At 38.2% G+C, this 19,638-nt stretch overlaps 1 protein-coding gene across 1 annotated transcript in view; it reads right to left on the bottom strand.

Moving 5' to 3' along the window:
• Nucleotides 1–10,264: 10,264 nt before the first annotated feature.
• LOC139743884 (protein FAM13A-like) overlaps nucleotides 10,265–19,638 on the bottom strand; it is a 64,829-nt gene continuing 55,455 nt past the window's right edge. The window contains exons 20-24 of the mRNA XM_071654348.1: nucleotides 19,342–19,419; nucleotides 18,250–18,345; nucleotides 16,474–16,685; nucleotides 15,763–15,919; nucleotides 10,265–14,322 (exon numbers count right to left, since the gene is read on the bottom strand). Of these exons, the coding sequence (XP_071510449.1) occupies nucleotides 14,245–14,322; nucleotides 15,763–15,919; nucleotides 16,474–16,685; nucleotides 18,250–18,345; nucleotides 19,342–19,419 (621 nt within the window). The 3' untranslated portion in view covers nucleotides 10,265–14,244. The remainder of the gene's footprint in view (nucleotides 14,323–15,762; nucleotides 15,920–16,473; nucleotides 16,686–18,249; nucleotides 18,346–19,341; nucleotides 19,420–19,638) is intronic.

Genomic DNA, 19,638 nt, shown 5'->3' on the forward strand with positions numbered 1-19,638 from the left:
TCGCTTTTCTAGTCCACTCTCTACCCTTTACTCGGGACTCTGCATTCATATTCATATTCATATATACTTGTCTCTCCCTCTAATTTCCCTTCTTCTGGTCTCTTTCACTCACTCAATCTATCTATCTATCTTTCCATCTGTCTATCTATCTAATGTCTTGATGCACAATATCATACACAATAATGGTCGTAACAACATTTTACATGATAACTTTGGTATCAATAATGTAATAAAAGGAAATCTTAAAAGACAAGAGTGACTGAAATGACAAGAATGATCTTCTGTTTCAGATATGAGATGAAAACTTAATAGATTGTTGTCGAAGGGGTAAAGGTTGAAATAGGTGCTGTTTGTCATTAGAATAGCCTCTAGATCTTGACGTTAAGAGAGGAGTAAGAATAACATATGCTGGCAATTAAAACGCGGTTTGTTTACGTGTATACCAGCAACAAATTTCTCCCAGACAGCCATCAATGCTTCGTCGGCTGCATTCATCATCATCTTCTCACCGCCATCTTTCTCTCCCTTTCCCTCTCCATCTTCCCCTTCTATCCCCCCCCCCCCTTAACACAATGGCGTATGCATAAGGGGTGGGGGGGGGGGCTAATCTCTCCTCATACTTTGTCATAATTAAACAAATAATAAAATCAAAATAAATAATGGTAATAACAATTATAACGATAAGGATAGCAACAATAACAGAGATGATGGTGAAGATGATGATGATACTAATACTATAATACTAATACTAATACTAATACTAATACCAATGCTAATACTAATACTAATACTAATACTGATACTAATACTTATACTAATACTGATAATGATGATAATGATAATGATAATAATGACCATAATGATAATAATGAAGATAATCATACCTTGGGAAATATTATTATTGTTTCTTATAGTCATTCTTGATTTTCTTCCCACCATGGGCTTTTTCGCATTAAGGTTTGCTACCGACCGACAAACGACAAAACGTAATGATATGCGCACAGAAACATGTTCAAAGACATGCACTAGCGAATACAAATTATGCATCGATGTTTCTTAGGATGGGAGTGTCTAACTTCTAGCCCCTTCCGGACGAGAAGTCTCCTCCAATGAGGTGCTTTTTTCATTACTCTCTTCTGCGGTTTGTATAATTTAATAGGTGTGGCTGATTGTGGGCCGAATTTTCGGAGAATAACGTGAAAGTCTCGAACCCTTGAAGCCAAGAACTCCAACTATATCCATTTTTTTCCCGATATAGGTTAGCAACAAAAGTACAATTGATGCACCGCCATTATTTCTCTGATGACTTACACACCTATAATAGCTTACACCGTATATAGAATACGCCTCAATTCAGCTTCTCTATCGATATGACGAGTTTTAAAGTATGAAGTTGTGGGAAAAGATAATGATGACAGCAGGTCAATGCATCATAGGCCTGTGATACGCATAATGATGTTTTCCTTTTTAATGATACCCAAGACTGCAAGAAGCAGTATATAGGAGTAGTAAAATCCCAAAGAAAGACGTGAAACACATCATCAGGATGAAATATATCAAATAGGGACAGCAAATAACTATTTTTTGAAACAATATTACCAGGGGGAAACTTGTTAAAATTGAAAAATGCAAAATATCCCTTAAAAACACATGATCTCATTGACGTTCATCACGAAATTCTCCAACGATGTATATCGAACAGATGTATATCCAACAACTATTCGGTATTTGTCATAAAAGTCACAACATCTATATATTGTATTTTAGTTCAGAGTATTTTCCTTGACTACAATGTGTACCGATTGTATGTAACTATTTGTATTTATATGGCTTATCATAATTGCATTTTTGTTGGATATGAAATAATAAAAATCAAATGAAAATGACAAATCTTATCATGAAATTAGAGCAATGTTAAAAAAGGAACTAAATACAAATATACCGACTTCTGTATAAAGGAAATCCTGATAGGTAAATCTTTTTTTTTGGGGGGGGGAGAATGATGTTTGTTCTTTGGCTGATGATACAAATTGGGAGAGTATGACTAATTTCAAATGTACTTTAATACTCACCTTTGTGTATTTTATTCTAGAGTATTCCAAATAGAACGAATGCTTTCATACTTCCTGTTTAAAATCAAGAGAAAGGATCACCCTCGCACATTTTGACAAAGATCATGGAAGACCTTTTCATATTTTCGTATAAAAGACCCGATATAAGACCAGTTTGGAAATCAAAATTAAGATTATCAATGAGAAAGAAATTCTAAACATTGCATTCCTTTCTCTAAAACAGCTGTTCGATTTTCGTAACTTGAAATCTTTAACAAGTAATTTTGCTGTTGAATTTATCACATCTGTATTTGCAAATTCCTAGACACACCTCTTATACTTTTGTTGGCTTCAAATCTCATTTTGATTACTAAACGGAGATCTAGAGCAACGCTTCTCAAGACCCGAGGTCCATTTTGGCCCTTTCAATTTTTTATTATTTTTTTTTTCTGGAAGGGGGGGGGGGGGGAGGGGCAACTAGATAGAATACTATTTATAATTTGTTTGTTTGTTCATGGGACTGATCGATTCCGGAAGCGCTATAGCAAAAAGATGACAGATCCCTACAAATCACGCCCCAAGCTGCTTCCGGTCACTTCCCTGTCAAACGGAACGATTGTCTTTCCCCATTGCCCTATATTTTGATATTAAATTGTCATGCAGTTCTGTAGAGGTAAGGCAGAAAAGTGCAAGTTGAACCCATTATGAGTGGACCTGGTACAGAAGGCTACATTGTGAAATTCAAACAGAATTAGTCGTAATAAACGGTAAGTGAAAAAGCAAACCTTCGTCCTGACCATGCAGTGTTTCAGACGAAGTTTCATCTATCAGAAACCTGAATTGTTCTCATAATTTGGTGAAAGAGAAGATGAAACTGGTAGCTGATGACAGAATAATGTATATATTATATATAAATGTGTGTGTGTAGTTGTGTGTGTGTGTGTGCAGATAGAAAAGGAAGTGATGAACTTAATCATAATGGAAATATTGAGTAAAGTTAAAAAGACATGAGGGACGGTGTAAGCAGAGAGATCTTACTATATTTGGGAAAATACATTTACTTAAAATATATAATATGCATTATCTAAACTGAATTACATAACATTATCTTCATCTGCTTGAATTCAGAAAATTTGTTTTGATATGGGGAATAATAATAAGGTGAATATGGAAGGTGTTTGACATTACGGGTAGTTGTAAAGGTATTGATAGGGTAGTTAGGGAGAATATTGGTTTGGAGTGAGTTTTATTCAGATGTCATAAACTTCATACTTCTATTCTATATATTGTAACTTTTTTTTTTTAAAGATTGGTTGGTGTATTTTCTGTATCATTTTCATTATATTTGTTACAATGAAAAATGAAATGTGTGTCGCACTTGAGACCTCTGTTAGTTTATATTTCAAAGTGCGGAAATGTTAATTAAGGGATACCATTCATAATTATCATGTTGTACAGTGTGATAACAAATTGAATTGTTTTTGGCATTATTTTGAATGGAAGAGAATAAATGTCATTGAAAAAGAAAAGTGTGTGTGCGTGTTTACGTGTGTAGCTGGCTCTCGTTTTGCAAACCTGTAGATTGCAGATATTTGGCATTTGTGACGGTTTGTGGTATTTGTCTCGTGATGACACATTCGTTTCATTACACTACAACAACCGAAATACTAAAGAATACAATCATAAGCCGTTTCTCTGGTACACGTTGTGCAGGTACATGGAACCAAAGAGGTACTTCAGGGCGAGCAAAGACCTCCTTGATGAACAGGGAGGTGCATGGAACAACTCACATCCCTTTCACATTACCCCGGAATCCCAGCTGCTTATTTTTGTTGATGACGCTGACTAGTCGTGAACGTTGTATCGACCCCGTTATTTTACGGAGAATTCACCCTCCAGGATGACGTCACAATCCAAGTGACGCTTTTCGCGGGTCGTTAGACACGATCAGCAGACGGACATTAGAAGTGATAATTGGAGAAGGCGCGAAAAGATGACCATCGCTATCTCACGTGGCGGGCAGGCAGCCAGCCGGACACTCATCCTAGCCACATAATATCTCCACTATTAATTTAAAGCAGAAAACACAAACTACTATACTCCACTTTAGCTGCTCCGCAGAGCATGAACTCTGATCTAGATTATAGTAGTGAGGCTGGGCGCGAAAACCGCATCCGAATTGCAATGAAATGTTTGTGGATTTATCTCTGGATTCTTCTCGCTCTTGCGGTAGAGTGATGTCATGACCAAATTCTACAGCCAGTGACGTTTGATATCAAACCTCTCCTATTTCCTCTTTGTTTCTGCGTATAGCCCTGGACAGCTAAATGTGACGGGAAAAAAAGAAAAAAAAAGGATAATAATGATAAAATTATAGCTTGATGTCAGGCGCAACATGTCGTATCCTGTTAGTTGCTTTTTTCGTCGTCTGAAAACAAATGACATTTTACGTAATTTCGCACATTTTTTTCTTTCAGACCATTTCATCTTTCCATCATTCTATAGAGCTTCAGCAGTAGTCGTCACTTGCCGAGCGACATAAATAGCGAAAGTAGGCCTGTTGAAATCCCATGTCGTGCCGACGTTTGGTGCACAGCTACAATACACCGAATGCCAAGTGGAAAAATAATGAACAATTATAGTCCTGGTTCTAAATCCATCCAAGTATTTCGTATTAAGGTTATTTTTACCGATCAGTTAGAATAGGTTGTGTTAGTTTTGCAGTTTTCTTATCACACGTATTTCATTGAATATCATCATTTGCATAGTATGACCTATAATAACCATGTCGGTTTAGCGAAGGAGGTACTAGGGGTATTTCCTTGGTTTATCTAATCGGCATTGCATCAAGTAGCCGGTATGCATTTTGCCGATATCATTTCTGACCACTCGTTGGAAGTAGAACGTTTGTCCTGCTCGGAAATATTGATGTCATGTCGCAGACCATGAGACTCTCTCTGGACGGGAAACCGACGACGCCCACTGCCCATGATTTGTTTGAAATTTATAATCGTCAAGAGCACCACCCTGTGCAGGGACGGTATCTGCAGCGGGAGCCTAATGGGTCTGATCGCTAAAGACCCGGGGAGCAAATGGCCCAACGAGCCGCTGGCGACATAACGTTCACATCCAGTTAAAAGCGTGCACCTTCGCCGAACTCGCGCCAATAACATGGTTTGCTCTCATCGCACGCGTTTTTAGCTATCCTCCGGGACATCTCTGGCCGAAACAGCGGCCCGCTAAACATACACCAGGCCACAGCACCGCTGGTTGTCCATGGCACGGGCCATCTGTTTCTGAAATACTTATCAATTCGCTTATTTTGTTGGAAAGGATCCGCGCAGGGGTTATTTGGATTAGAAAATGATCCTCATGCAATCTTTACAGGCACAAAATACCACTGCAATTTCTAGCAAAATAGAGCAACTTCGAGTCGCATGGGTCCTTTGTGTTGGTCTACGCAGATATTTAATTTCACTTGTTCTTATTTCAATAAATCTGTTCATTGATAAAAGTAGTTTAGTTTTAATACGTTTGTCTCGACAAGCAATCGTAAACAAGAAGTCTCCCAGACAGCAAGTCGGCTTCTATCCTCAAGTATTTTCTTCTTTCTGCCTCCGTCTTACCAAAATTAGAATAGACGCAAAAGCAAGTGGTATTCATGTGTTTTTTTTTCTTCAAAATGACTTATTTAAACCTTTGAAATCCCTGCTAAACTATTCGTTTGGTTACTGCAGCTGTCAAACCATCCTTTGAGAATTTCACGTGAAATGTCACTCCATACTCAATTTAGCACCCGTCGCGTTGATGAGTAAAGTATAACATAAAACAATGGTGGAAGTTTCATTAAAAAGAATAACTGATGGAGTTTTCAAATCTGGCACGTTTGCATGCAAGAGTTATTTTGCTCGTAATCAAAGACATTACGTATGCATATCAATTGAGGTGATTATGTAATAATCCTGAAAATTCTCTCGTCGTAAAAGTCGCGAACAGGATTACAGGACCTACTTAACGGCAAATCCCTGTTTCTCGGTAAATTAATTAGTACCTATAGAAACAACCATATCCCCTGAAATTTATCACTCTGTGATTCTTCGAGTTACCTAGTGGAGATTGCAGTAACGTTATGTGTAGGACACGTCGATGTATATGATTATAGAAATTGAAATTTAAATTTAGATGTAAAGAAAATAGCAATAACTACAAAGGAAGAGAGTGCAATAATATAATACGGGTATCAAAGCTTTTATGCTTTCTTTTGAAACATTCATCGTGATAAGAAAGATTTATCTGGAGCGAATTATTTCTTTTCGAGGTATCAGAGAGTACTCCCCTATTAAAAACTTCACTCATGAATATGGAGGCCCTTTCGGGTAGTATTTTCCATTATACACTCGTATAAACTGTTACTTAAAATCAATGTCTATGTAAAGATACGCTGATAATGCTACAAATTAATGCCAATGATCAAAGACAAGAAATACTATCAATAATGATAGAAATGTTGATAATGATGACGATGATGATGAAAATAATAATAATAATGATAATAATAATAATAATAATAATAATAATAATAATAATAATAATAATAATAATAATAATAATAATAATAATATCAAGGGTTGCACTCTGTGCTCTTATATTTTCACATAATGAATACGTCGAAAATTGAGTTAGAATACTCCAGGCGCTTACACGTTCTTTTTCTTGCCAAAAATAAAGATACCAAGCAAACAATCGGAAATTACATTGCTCGATCTCCATAATTATTAACTACAGATTACATCATTAAACTTGATTGTATGATCCGAAGATTTAGAGGACTGAACTGGGGAGATGCTTAGATCAAATTCAAATTTGATGATATCGGCTGGAACGTTTGACTATAGCATGAATATGCGCAGAATTCTTCCCACAACGACTGTCACACGAACGTTCTGCCCGCAAATGAAAACCATTCCTTGACAACACCTTATAGATCACTCTTCTCAAAACGAAATATGGTTTCATAGCGGCCTTCCGTCTTTGCGAACATTCCTCATTCTGACTATCCAGAAGAGAAAGCGCAATGTTTTCTTAAGTTTATGGTATCGTATACGCGCAGAATGCAATATATTAACTGGAGTTATTGCATTCCGACCCGTGTTGGTTTATTTTCGTTGAATGGAGTAGATAACTTATTGTAAAACGTCACTCCCTAGCAACCACCGGCATCCTACTCTGTGTCAACAGATGACTTTTCATCTACCCTAAGAGCGCGGTGCGGCTGCGGACGGTGTAAGGCGTGAGCTCTACGTAAACAGCGTTTACTGGAAACCTGGTCCGGCGAAGAAAGATGACGAGCGACATCTTTTGTCCATCTGCAGAGAGGCGATGACAAACGCCCGCTGAGAGATTGGACTAAAGAGATTGGACTAAAGAGATTGAGAAAGCCTTGGAGGCGAAAATGTGTGTGTATGTGTATGTGTGTGTGTGTGTGTGTGTGTGTGTGTGTGTGTGTGTGTGTGTGTGTGTGTGTGTGTGTGTGTGTGTGTGTGTGTGTGTGTGTGTGTGTGTGTGTGTGCGTGTGTGTGTGTGTGTGTGTGTGTGTGTGTGTGTGTGTGTGTGTGTGTGTGTGTAGTTATGTGTACATATTATTCGGAAGAGGCATGCATCCAGAAGACATAGAAGAAATGAAGGACAGACAGTTAAATGAAGGGAGGGATGGTATATTGCAGACAGCCTTTGCACCAGGAGCATGAAACATCGCCATGCCATTCTGGCAATGTTCCTTGTAACCATGGAGACAGGAGGGTGGTGCGAGCAAGAGAATCTTTTCCTCCTCACTGGGGTATGAATCGGTTTAAGCTTCTTCTATAAATCTGGCGAAACACTGTCAATAACACATGCACATTCCTGTGAAATATTTTGGCCTATTTTATTGCCAACAACAGTCGGAAGATTATTTGTAAGACCCATTAGAGATATGATCACACCAAACAGCCATCGGATATGTTTTTCTCTTCCCCATCCCAGTGTGAAGAGATTGAAGAGTATAAATGTGCAGAATTTATGTGAATTCTTGGTAGGCCATCAGGGAGCACAGAACTTTATGATGCAAAGGAAAGTGTGCTTCTTGTGCCCGTATGACCCTGGAAAAGGTCACATTTTCAAACTATTCCTGTCGGATGAGGTGATGCAGTAGCATCAAGGCCAAGGCCAAGGCCTGCATACAAGCAAAGAACCTTGTGACCTTGCTAACAAAACTTGTACTCAATTTAAAGAACATGACCACAGCTCATACTGTAGTTTAAATGCTACTGTTTGATAGCCCAAGAGCCAAGCTAAGTTTATGAACACTTTTTCTGTTCCATATTTCAAGGTCAAAGCTCCCGGTAATAATATCGTGCTAATAACGTGCAACCCTCTCTGGACAGTGTCTCCATTATGCCCAATCTCGTTCACATTTTAGAACATGATAATTTGGTATAGCAAATATTGTCTCTCTCTCTCATCCTCTGTCTATCATTTAATCAATCCATCAATCAATCAGTCTGCCAGTCAATCAATTTTATCAACTACCTAACCATCTATTCATTCATTCATTTATTTGTTTATGAAGTCATTTACCTATCTATCTATCTATCTTGTATCTATCTTTCTGTCTTTCTTTCTATCTATTGCAGCAACTATACAGATACACCCCAATATGGCCTATGCACTCTACCACGGGGTGCTTCATAAAGCTGTTCTTAAAGTTACGAACGACTGGTGATCAGCTCTTGTGCTGAATTATTGAAATTCTGATAAGTATAGCACATTAGAACGTGTTCCAGTCGTTCTGAAGTCGTTTGTAACTTTAAGAACAGCTTTATGAAACACCCCACTGGACCACACACACTACATCACAATAAAAATATAGTGTATGTAAAACGATGTCTGCAATGGATTCATGTACCAAAAAAGAACACACACACACACACACACACACACACACACACACACACACACACACACACACACACAAACACAAAAATGGCAATAGCTGTATTTGTACTTTCTGTCTATCCCAAAGCAGATGTGAGAAATCTCTTTGGTAACTGAAATGGAATTTGATACAAACAGAATGATCTGCAAGATAACAAATGTAGTCTTGACAAGAGTGTCTTGATAAGTGCCTAATTTGGGAATAATTGTTACAGTTGTGTAATCACTCTTGGGACTGACATAATGCAAGTATAAATATGCACCACATTGTAAAGTATATACCTGAAATATGCAATAACAAATTGGCATTCATTCCTTGTATCTGTATGTGACTGCAGAATACTGTATACGCCGAATATTTCGCGAGGTTTTTATTTTCGCGAATTTCGCGAGTCAGGTGCTATTCGCGAAATTAAAAACATGCGAAAATATTGACTCTACTGCCAATATGAATGTGACGTACACGTATACATTTCTCAGTTCAGTGCAGTACCCCATGATCGTGAATTCAACCACTCGCGAAATTGTTGGGAAGTCGCGATTCGCGAAAATTTAGACTCGCAAAATAGATGGCGTATACAGTATGTGCCATAGATAGTTACTCTCTGAATCAAACACCACAATTCACTTTGCTATACAAAACAAACAAAATCAGTCTCAGAATCCACAAAAATGGTGTGTTTTTATTTCGACATCCATAGCACGGAACAGCTCCTCTCATAAGAGCTGTGCCATTCAAAAATCTTCCTTCTTATATCATGAACATATCTCTCTACAGTAAAATACATCCTCAAATGAAAAGTCTGTACAATTTTCATCTGCCTCGGTGGAAAGCCAAACTACCAGAAAATATATATAGCTCTATGCTGCCTCATTCCATTGGCATTTCAATAATCTACATGCAAGTCGTAACTCACAGGTCTGTTGTCATAGTGTTTACAACTTCACAAGAAATTGTCTTCTCATGCTTGTTTGTCTATAGACTTGAATGTAAGTTACCACAATGAGACGCAAAGTGTTGCAGTTAGGTAAAACAGAGAGAGATTGACACACTCTGTGGTAACACGTGTAGAACAACAGTGACAGATGTCAGTGTATACATAACTGGTGGTCATACATGCTGTGTGCAACTCAACCTGCAAGTTGCACATTATCTGCAAGAACACGTGTAATACACCAGAGGGTGATTCTAGTGTTAACATTATGGCATGCTGTGTGCCATACACCTATGAGTTGCCTCTTTGGAGTAAGTTACCTTGTACACCCTGTAGTAAGAATGAAATACACCTTAGAGTGAAAACACTGTTCATCCTTTGGGTGGTGTTTGCAGTGTGTAATACATCATGAGCTGGACAACCAGTGGCTAATGCATACTTGTAGGCATGTACACAGTGTAGCTGCTGAAATCCCAAGTGTATACTGTACATACGACATATTTAGAGAGTACAATATTCCCTGAATTGGAACAAGTACCACAATGTCAAAAGAATTTGTGATCAAGAACCACTGTGACAGATGGAGGAATATATATGCATTACTTCTTTTCATGAGAAAAGTTTGCGCTCTCCTACCTTGACGACAATATAGGCCTACTGCTCATTTGTGTTACAGGAGGCAATATTTTTGCAAGGTGTTAATTTCCCAAATTTTGGTGAGCACACAAAATTCAGGAAAAAAAAACCCCAAAACAACCACGCTCTGTGAAATATACCACAAATGCAATACCCTAGAGGTCGTACATGCTCTGTGTAGTACACCTTGCAACTGGTACACGAGTGCCTCATACACTGTACACCTGATAGGCAATACAACTGGCAGGTAGTTCACCAGTGTGAAGTGTATGACCTGTGTTATACAAACTACAATTTTCATACCCTTAAATAGGAACTACACTGGAAAAGTGACGCACAAACAAGTCATACGATCCTAAAGATACACTTACACTCTGCAGGTAGTGCGACGCGAGGATCATACACTCTGAAACAATTGCCTTGAGAGTTCTTACACTGAGGGTGTCAACACAGTGTTAATGATGCAAACACAGTGGTGAGCAACAATTTGAAATACAAAAAAAAAGCACAGGACACACCCATTCTGACCGCAGCTGCTCTACAGAGTTTTTGTTCACAAGATTAGTACTGCAAAAAGGTGGCAATTTGAGCAGTCCTTTACACTCTATTTACACCAGTCAATCTCTTATTCCATCAATATTTGCCCATTATATGTATCTGTCCTTAATTTCATCACCTTTCTTCACTTTGTCATTTTGTTCATTGGCTTGGATACAGTTCGGAGTGATCTATAAGGCATCTGTTGCAATAAAACTCGACGAATCAGCGAGCAAATCATTGATTTGATGTTTATTTGTTGTCAAATAAGCAAGAACATGATAAAAAAACAGTTTTTAATCTGCACATTTACATATAAATATATCAGTTTGATAGCACAAACGTGAAAAATATTCACTTTGTGTGTACTGTTGGTACCTTGACCACAAAGAATTCATTTTCTCTCCGCACAATTATTTGACAGGGACAACTCACTGATTACGTCGCATCATTGGTCCAACAGAAAAAAAGAAAGTGACCAAAATACATGCAGGAAGAGATGGTGATTACTTTAATAATAGAAATGATTCGAATGAATTTGGTCCCTTTGACGTGAAAACATGAGTCGAACAGAGTGTCAAACCCTTCAAGACAACACGCATAGTGATGACGCGAACAATTAAATAATAGAATCATCTGAGCATAGAAAAAAGCACAAAGTCACAACTTTACTGACGAAAAGGTTCTCACAAACAACCGATTTGGGATCTATAGATATTTCCCTACACTTCAAAAGGTTTACAGAGCAGATGTCAAATAAAGCACTCTTGATAAGCTATCTTTGGTCATCAAGAAAAAAACAGAGAATGTCTCGATTCTTTCTGTACAAATCTGAACATGGCAACTTTTGTTCTTAATATCAACACTCTGACATGTCCTGCAATTGCTTGTTAAAAAAAATGATACAAAAAATGATATGTAAAACAGAATTGGCATATAAAATCATGTGCAAAACATACAGACAAAATAATGATACACATGATATACATTTAGTCCATATTTTACAAACAGGGCAATTAACAATCAGGCCATTTTCTACTGTGTGTTCTCGACATTATACCCAGGTCCTAGATACCACTTGCACGGTAAATAACTAGGGATGTGAAGTATTAAGTTTTTACATACCGGGTTATCTCGTTTTGGCAAGTTTGGTGGGACGGCATTTCTTTTAAACATATTTTGTCACGAAGATAATGAAATCTGTTTGTTTTCAAATTGCTTTATCTACTAAAGCAACAATGCATGCTGTATTTTCTTGGAGAGCGGCAACTGTTGCTTCGATTCGCTGCAAATTGTAGTGTTACCTGTCGTTTTGCTGCAAATTGTAATGTTACTTGTAGTTTTGCTGATATGTATGTCTCTATCAGCATTACAAATGCCTTGCCAACAGCAGGCCATTGCTGAAGAAAAGAGGTGGATCCTACACAACTGCAGCAAACTGTGGATTCCAATTCCACCTTTCTGATGGAACAATGGTTTGCAAACGTTGTTTATATGCATGTATTTATTTATGCCAGTGACTGGGTGCAGGGCTAAGGTTATTGTGCCAGGATCACAAAAAGAGAAGAAAAGAAGCAATTAATCATTTACAGTCAACCTCGCTTTGCCAGGGATTCCTCACAGATTGAACTCTTTTGTTTAACCCTTGACCTCTGACCTGTGGGCAGCTACCTCTCTTCACGCACATCAAACCACCTGCAGTCATGACTGCAGGTGTGTGTGTTTTCATGCGTATTGGGTGTGGCTGTGTGTGTAAAGACAAGTGTATTCCTTTGCGTGCTTTATATCATCCCCATATTGCCCCTGCTTTGCATATTTATTGTCTAAAAATGAAATGCAAAAGTGAAATTTGCTGTTTCCTTTTAATAAAAGGGTGGCTTGATGTTGATAGCATAACACTCCAAAGGTACAAAAGGGATAAAATGAGACGATGAATCCTGATAAATCAGGATAAACAGTATTTACCTGAACTGATAAAAATCTAGTTCCAATGCTACATGTACAGTTGTATATTCTTACATTTACAACACTGGAACTTATAGTTTCATTCATTACAGGTGTGTAGACAAATGTGACAAGAAACACACAAGAAAGATTAAACCTGTAACTACAAATATTCTCTTCATTCTTTCATTTGCTTGTGTAATATTATCAAACCAGAGAAATATATTGAAAACAAATCCAAAGCCTTGAAATAATAAGCTTACTATTCCAAGAAGTCTAATTAAAACAGCAATCTAACAAAAGGAAAATTATATAAAATCTCTTTCCCCCCCTTGTAGATACAAAAGTGTACAAGTGGCTCGATCAACTCTGTGTATCACATACATACGTGATACTCTGGTTTGATTTCCTCTGCCTTTGTATTCAAGTCTACATTAACAGTAAATTGCAAAGCAATCTTGCATCAAGAGAATATTGTGATTGTATTTTGTGTTGATGGAAATCAGAAATCCATGAAATACATTGTACATGAAGTGAATAAGGTTGGCACAGTGTTGTGTTTCTGGAAGCAGAGGCAAGAAACTCAGGAAATGACGAGTGAAGTTTTGATTTGAAATGCTTCCTTTGCACACGCAGCACATCGATACAGACTCCACCCACGCACTGGTGAAACTCAAACAGTGTTTGGTATTCCACATGGGTGGAACTGATCACTGCATATCAATGTCTGACACTCAAGAGCTACAGATGCACAGATTTTATAATAGCAGGTGGTATTGTCGACCTTATGGGATGTCCAACAAGGAATAGATACTGCATTTTTAAATCAAAATATGCAGAGCAAAAGAAAATGAAAGAGAGAAAATTTATATATTCTATTAAACAGTGACCCAAAACTTTCAGTTACGAAGAATATTTTAACAAAGGAAATTTGGCAAAGGAAACTCAAATGATGACATAAATATGTATGGATATAATCTGGACGGAGTAAATTACTTTTAAAATGTGACACAAACTAAAAAGTGAACAAAGCAAGGTGTGCTAGGACTACAAAGCACACAAAAATATTGTACAAATGCCCAGGCTCTATCTTAGACAGGTCTTCTGTTCATTGTGGAATCACCTCCCCTCTCCGACCTAAAGGGGAGGTCCTGAGTGGACGGTCGGGGTCATGTGACAGCAGCCGATGTCTGTGATTGGTGTTTCTGTATCAGGGCATTCAGCAGCTTCAGCTGTTTCTTGATGTGCTGTAAAAAAACCAAGAAACAAACATTCAAGTATTATTCGGGATATGAAGTGACATGCCAAGAATCGCAGATACACACATCAAAGAATGCTGTCAAGATATTTCTTCTTCTTTTATATTGTTTGTACGTAGATGAGATTTTACTTGTGACAATTCTTGTGTCCAAGATATGGTAATCTCTTTCAGACAATTACTAGCACATATAGCTCAATCACTATACATGTACTTAGAGCACTTCTAATTCACTAGACATTTTTTTTTTTGAAAAAAAAACACCACACAAACTTGTTGACAATTGACATAAAACCTTTGGAATCTTCACAAGTCCTGCAAATACAGGTGTACCAAACTGAGGAAAAAAAATTATAATAAAAAATTTCACAATTATCAAACACTTGTATGTCAGCAAATTGTCAGGTAGCAAGTGAGATATCATTGGAAATGATTCATTCTACTCTATCTGACAGTGGACTTACTTTGGAATGTTGAAAAATAGTGCTGAAACTGATTTGTGATCAAACTCCTCATGTAAAAATAATGATTTTTGTTGTTGTTGTTGTTTAAACAAGATTTTCAATATCATTCACCCAGCTTTCAATGATGCTGAAAACAGCAAGATTTACTCGATCCCTTCTAATTCACCAGTGAGGTTGATAGTTTTCTTCCTGCTTTGATTTTGTTGTTGCTTTTGTTGAATTACCTCAGTGTCATTGACTGAGATTGAGGATATTCCAGCAGAGTGGGAATACAACCATGAACTAATTATTCATATACAGCCTATAAGTGTAACACATAAGTGTAACACATCATCTACTTCTCAATTAATCAATTGGCATGTAGTCACTGCTAATCTGAGACACTGCTGTGAAATGACCCCCAAAGCAGTAATCATTACCTTCTAATGTCTTGCTCATGTGTGGTGGAAGGGGCATATCTGGGTAAAATGGGGGTTTTGTTAATGTGTTCCAATTGGGGGGTCTTTGAGGTCAAAATTTTCATTCAGCTAACTCTCAGATGTGCTGGAGTTAAATTCCAGAGAGAGTTAGCTCATTGAAAAGTTTTCTTTTCCTACACAGTATGAGCTTTCGAGGCATTTTCACATTTTGGGGGGAAATTTGATGGCAAAAGGGTGTGTGTCTCTAGATACACCCTTTTGCCATGAAGAGACTACTGCAGCACTTGCCAGGTGTTTTTTGGCAGAATGGTTTATCAACATAAAACTGACTCTTATCCTGGTGATGAATAGTTTGAAAAACTAAGAAATGTTTAACAATAATCTTTGATAAAGCAAACCCTAAGGCAAACTCCATCATCAAACATTTATTCTTGTGGCTTCTGGAGCAAAAGCAACTTAAAAGCCATTTTTCTCAATTTCATTTCTCCTAGTGTGGAGCTCAGATACACCCTTTTTGTCATAGTTTGGGAGAGCAGTGCCTTTTACCTTGTAGTCGTTGTACTCCATCTCCATGGGGGACCGGTCCTCTTTCTGGACCCTCTGCCCTGTCTCCTGGAGGAAGTTGTCCTCAAAGTCCTTGAGGACCCGGCGTAGCCGCCTCTTCTCTGACTGGGCTTGGTCCTGCCTCGCCAGCAGCTCCTCCCTGAAAACGAGGACAAGGTGTCATAATCTCCTGAAGGTTGTCATGGTATTACGGTGTATCAATATTCCCATGATTAGTGTATTTGGGTCTAAATGCAAATGTGCTATGACTTAAAGAGCTGATCTATCCTCCATGGTGTTGAAGAGTGTGTTTCACTCCTCTATAAAATAAATCTTTGTCTATTGGCTCTATACATTTCCTCCACTACATAACATAACGGAAAACAGTGACACCTCGTGCAAAAACCAACATTTGCCATGGCTCACGCAGGGCTCAACACTAACGCTTTCCTCCGGTGGCTGGTTTCGGCCACTAAAATCTTTTGAATTTTAATTTGAAATTTTGGTTGCTCGAAAAAGAAATGTATTAATCCAAAATAGAAGGAAACATAAAAATCTGTTTAGAATCTTAGTTGTCCAGTTGGGCTTCCAAAGATAGACTGTTTGGATATTTGCTTATCGACATCAATTTTAGTGGCCGCGGGGCACTATCAATGTCGACCCCTGGCTATAGAAACATAAGTTGGGTATGAAGGCTTGATTCGCCACACTCACAGAGAAGCTTCATGGAAGAAGGCACTCGATGGGCTGTACGGAGAGTCCACCCGTCCACTGTCGTTGGGGCTCGGGCAGATGTCGTCCAGGTCTGAGGGCGACCTCCCCATTAACCTTTGACCCGAGGGGGAGATCATCTGGGTGACCCTGAACTCTGCCGTGCCAAAGATGTCCTCCTCCTCTCCTTCGTCATACTTGGCGTGGACGGGGCCCTGCAGAGGAAAGGAAAACGCTCAAAGCTTAGCACAGATATTCTGTGTGCACTCTGCATGTGGAACATGCTGGAGAACCTTTCTGGTCTGCTGTCTTTTAGGCTCTACAGTAATAGTCACTGATGATTACTGCAATTAGGATGGCAATTAGAAATTCTCACAGCTGAAGGGGTATCATATTGCCACTGAACCAAGTTACAGTCACGGTCACGACTCAATCATTAAATTGTAACTCTATCGTAATAACATCATCTAGGATGTATGTTGTTACGGTGGAGGCCATGATTTGGGTAAGTCCAAACATCTAGTGTGCAATGAAAGGATAGATGTCGTGATGGTTATCGATTAGTGCAAGTTAATAATACAACGTCTGTCACTGATAACAGCAAACTTCTCAATTCTTGCCAACCACGACATGGACAGCTGAGACATTTGATTATTACAGTTCCACACATGACACACACCTTAGAAATGTAACTGCTTTTGCTACATACACAGTAGCATCACTGATTGAGAAGAAACTGAAGCCTGACTTGTATTTTTGTTCTTGTATCACAACTACTCACCTCCAATGTTAATCACATTTTATACTTTATTTGCAATTCATGACACCAAAAGGCATGAACCATCATAGTTGCTTATTCTTTCTGCAACAGTCACTGAGGCACAAATTCTTTGGTTTCTACAATTTGTTCATTAGTGTGAGCAAAGATGGAGGAGGGTGCTCTCACCATCTGCTTGGGCATGAATTCTCTGGTTTCTACAATCTGTTCATTGGGAGGAACCAAGACTTATGAGGGCATTCTCACTATCTACTCTAGCATGAATTCTTTGGTTTCTACAATCTGTTCATTGGTGTAAATGAAGACTTTATAGGAGAAAGTTCTTACCAATTGCTTGGGCATGAAGTCTCTCGTTTCTTCAATCTGTTTAATGGTGTGTACGATCTATTCAATAGGCATGAATTCTCTGGTTTCTACAATCTGTTTAATGGTACTAACAATCTATTCACTAGGCATGAATTTTCTGGTTACTACAATCTGTTTAGTGGGGTGAATGATCTATTCATTGGGTATGAATTCTCTGGTTACTACAATCTGTTTAATGGTGTGAACGACCTATTCATTGGGCATGAATTCTCTGGTTACTACAATCTGTTTAATGGTGTGAACGATCTATTCACTGGGCATGAATTGTCTGGTTTATACAATCTGCTTAATGGTGTGAACGATCTATTCACTGGGCATGAATTCTCTAGTTTCTGCAAATCTGTCTAATGGTGTGAATGATCTATTCACTGGGCATGAATTCTCTGGTTTATACAATCTGTTTGATGGTGTGAATGATCTATTCACTGGGCATGAATTCTCTAGTTTCTGCAAATCTGTCTAATGGTGTGAATGATCTGTTCATTGGGCATGAACTCTCTGGTTTCTACAATCTGTTCAATGGTGTGAATGATCTATTCATTGAGCATGAATTCTCTCGTTTCTACAATCTGTTTTTAATGGTGTGAACGATCTACTCATTGGGAGGAACCAAGACTTTAGGAGAGTGTTCTCACCATCTGCTTGGGCATGAAATCTTTGGTTTCTATGTGTTCCTCTATCGTGTTGAGGTCGGATGGAGTCGCCTCCTCCTGGACACTCCTCCTGGCATCCTAGGTGATGGTCAGACACAAGGCATTGCTCCTGACTTTTCAAGTCATCACCACGCACATCTCTCATCACAAAATAAAATTCAACTTTCAACTAGGTTTTCTGCCAACAGTCACAGCTTTGGATGTCTTAATACCAACAGTAGACATTTATTATCAATCATGCAACTAATAAAGAGTTTGCCCACCTATGGAAGCCGTGATGTTACTGAAAAAAACAACAACAACAGCTGTCAACTGTAATTAACACACAAAAGAGTAAATTATCTATGCAAGAACAGGATCATTCCTATCTTACGTAATCAATCAACATGATTTCATTTCTGAAGTCATTCTATTCTGCCTACAGGAGATGTAAAGGAGACTGCTTTCAAGGTAACATCAGATGTAAAGTGAACTGCTAGTCACACTGATAACACTCAGTACTATAGAAAGATAGTGACTTACCTTGCAATCCTTATACATGTATCTCCAGCACTTCAACACAAATGCTTACTGTTGCATGCCCTAATAGAGTAGTTTTGGGTACATCATGCACACAAATGAGTATGGGACATTTCCCCTCACAGCATACTTTGAAAGATAGCTGAGAGCTGTGACAAGAGCTACAGGGAAAATGTTTTCTTTTTCTGTTCCTTTTTTTTTTTACATGCATTAGCCTACTTTCCGACCCCCTTACTTGTTCCTAGAGGGAACTGTCCATTTCATCAGAAGACAAAACACATACACACGTTTGGAAATACAGTACTGTCTACATAGATTAAGGAAGGGAAAAATACTACTTGGGGAGACTAAAGTAAAAGAGGAAAAACGGCAAACTTGGAGAAGTTAACAACAGTTATTTACATAGAAGAGAAAAACAGCAAACAACTACAATATAAGTAAGTTATAGTGATCGTGAAGAGGAATTTGGTGATTCAAAGCTGCTGTTAGAAGGGGTTTGGGTAGTCAAACCGAGGACTGCTGTGTGCATGCTGCCATTCTGCTGACTGGCCTCACCTGCTTTTTCAGGATTTTCTTCAAGGTGCGATAGCGATCATAGAGGGGCTTCATAATTTCCTTGGAAGCCTTCGTTGTCTGTGGGTTTAGATGAAGAGAGTGTAGCTGTATTCTCATGATTTCAAATGCCTTGAACTTTAGATGTTATAAATATATCAATATTTACAGATGTTTGATAAAAAAAAACCCATTAACAATACTTGTAAATAATGGCATGCCATGTCACTGATATCTAAACTACCTCCTGTCTAGATTTCGTTGTCTAAGGATGCTTTGCTATTAAAAAAAAAAAAATCT

Source organism: Diadema antillarum, unplaced genomic scaffold, assembly GCF_040938485.1.
Source record: "Diadema antillarum isolate AM-2024a unplaced genomic scaffold, OU_Dant_1.0 seq00001118_RagTag, whole genome shotgun sequence".
NCBI lineage: Eukaryota > Metazoa > Echinodermata > Echinoidea > Diadematoida > Diadematidae > Diadema > Diadema antillarum.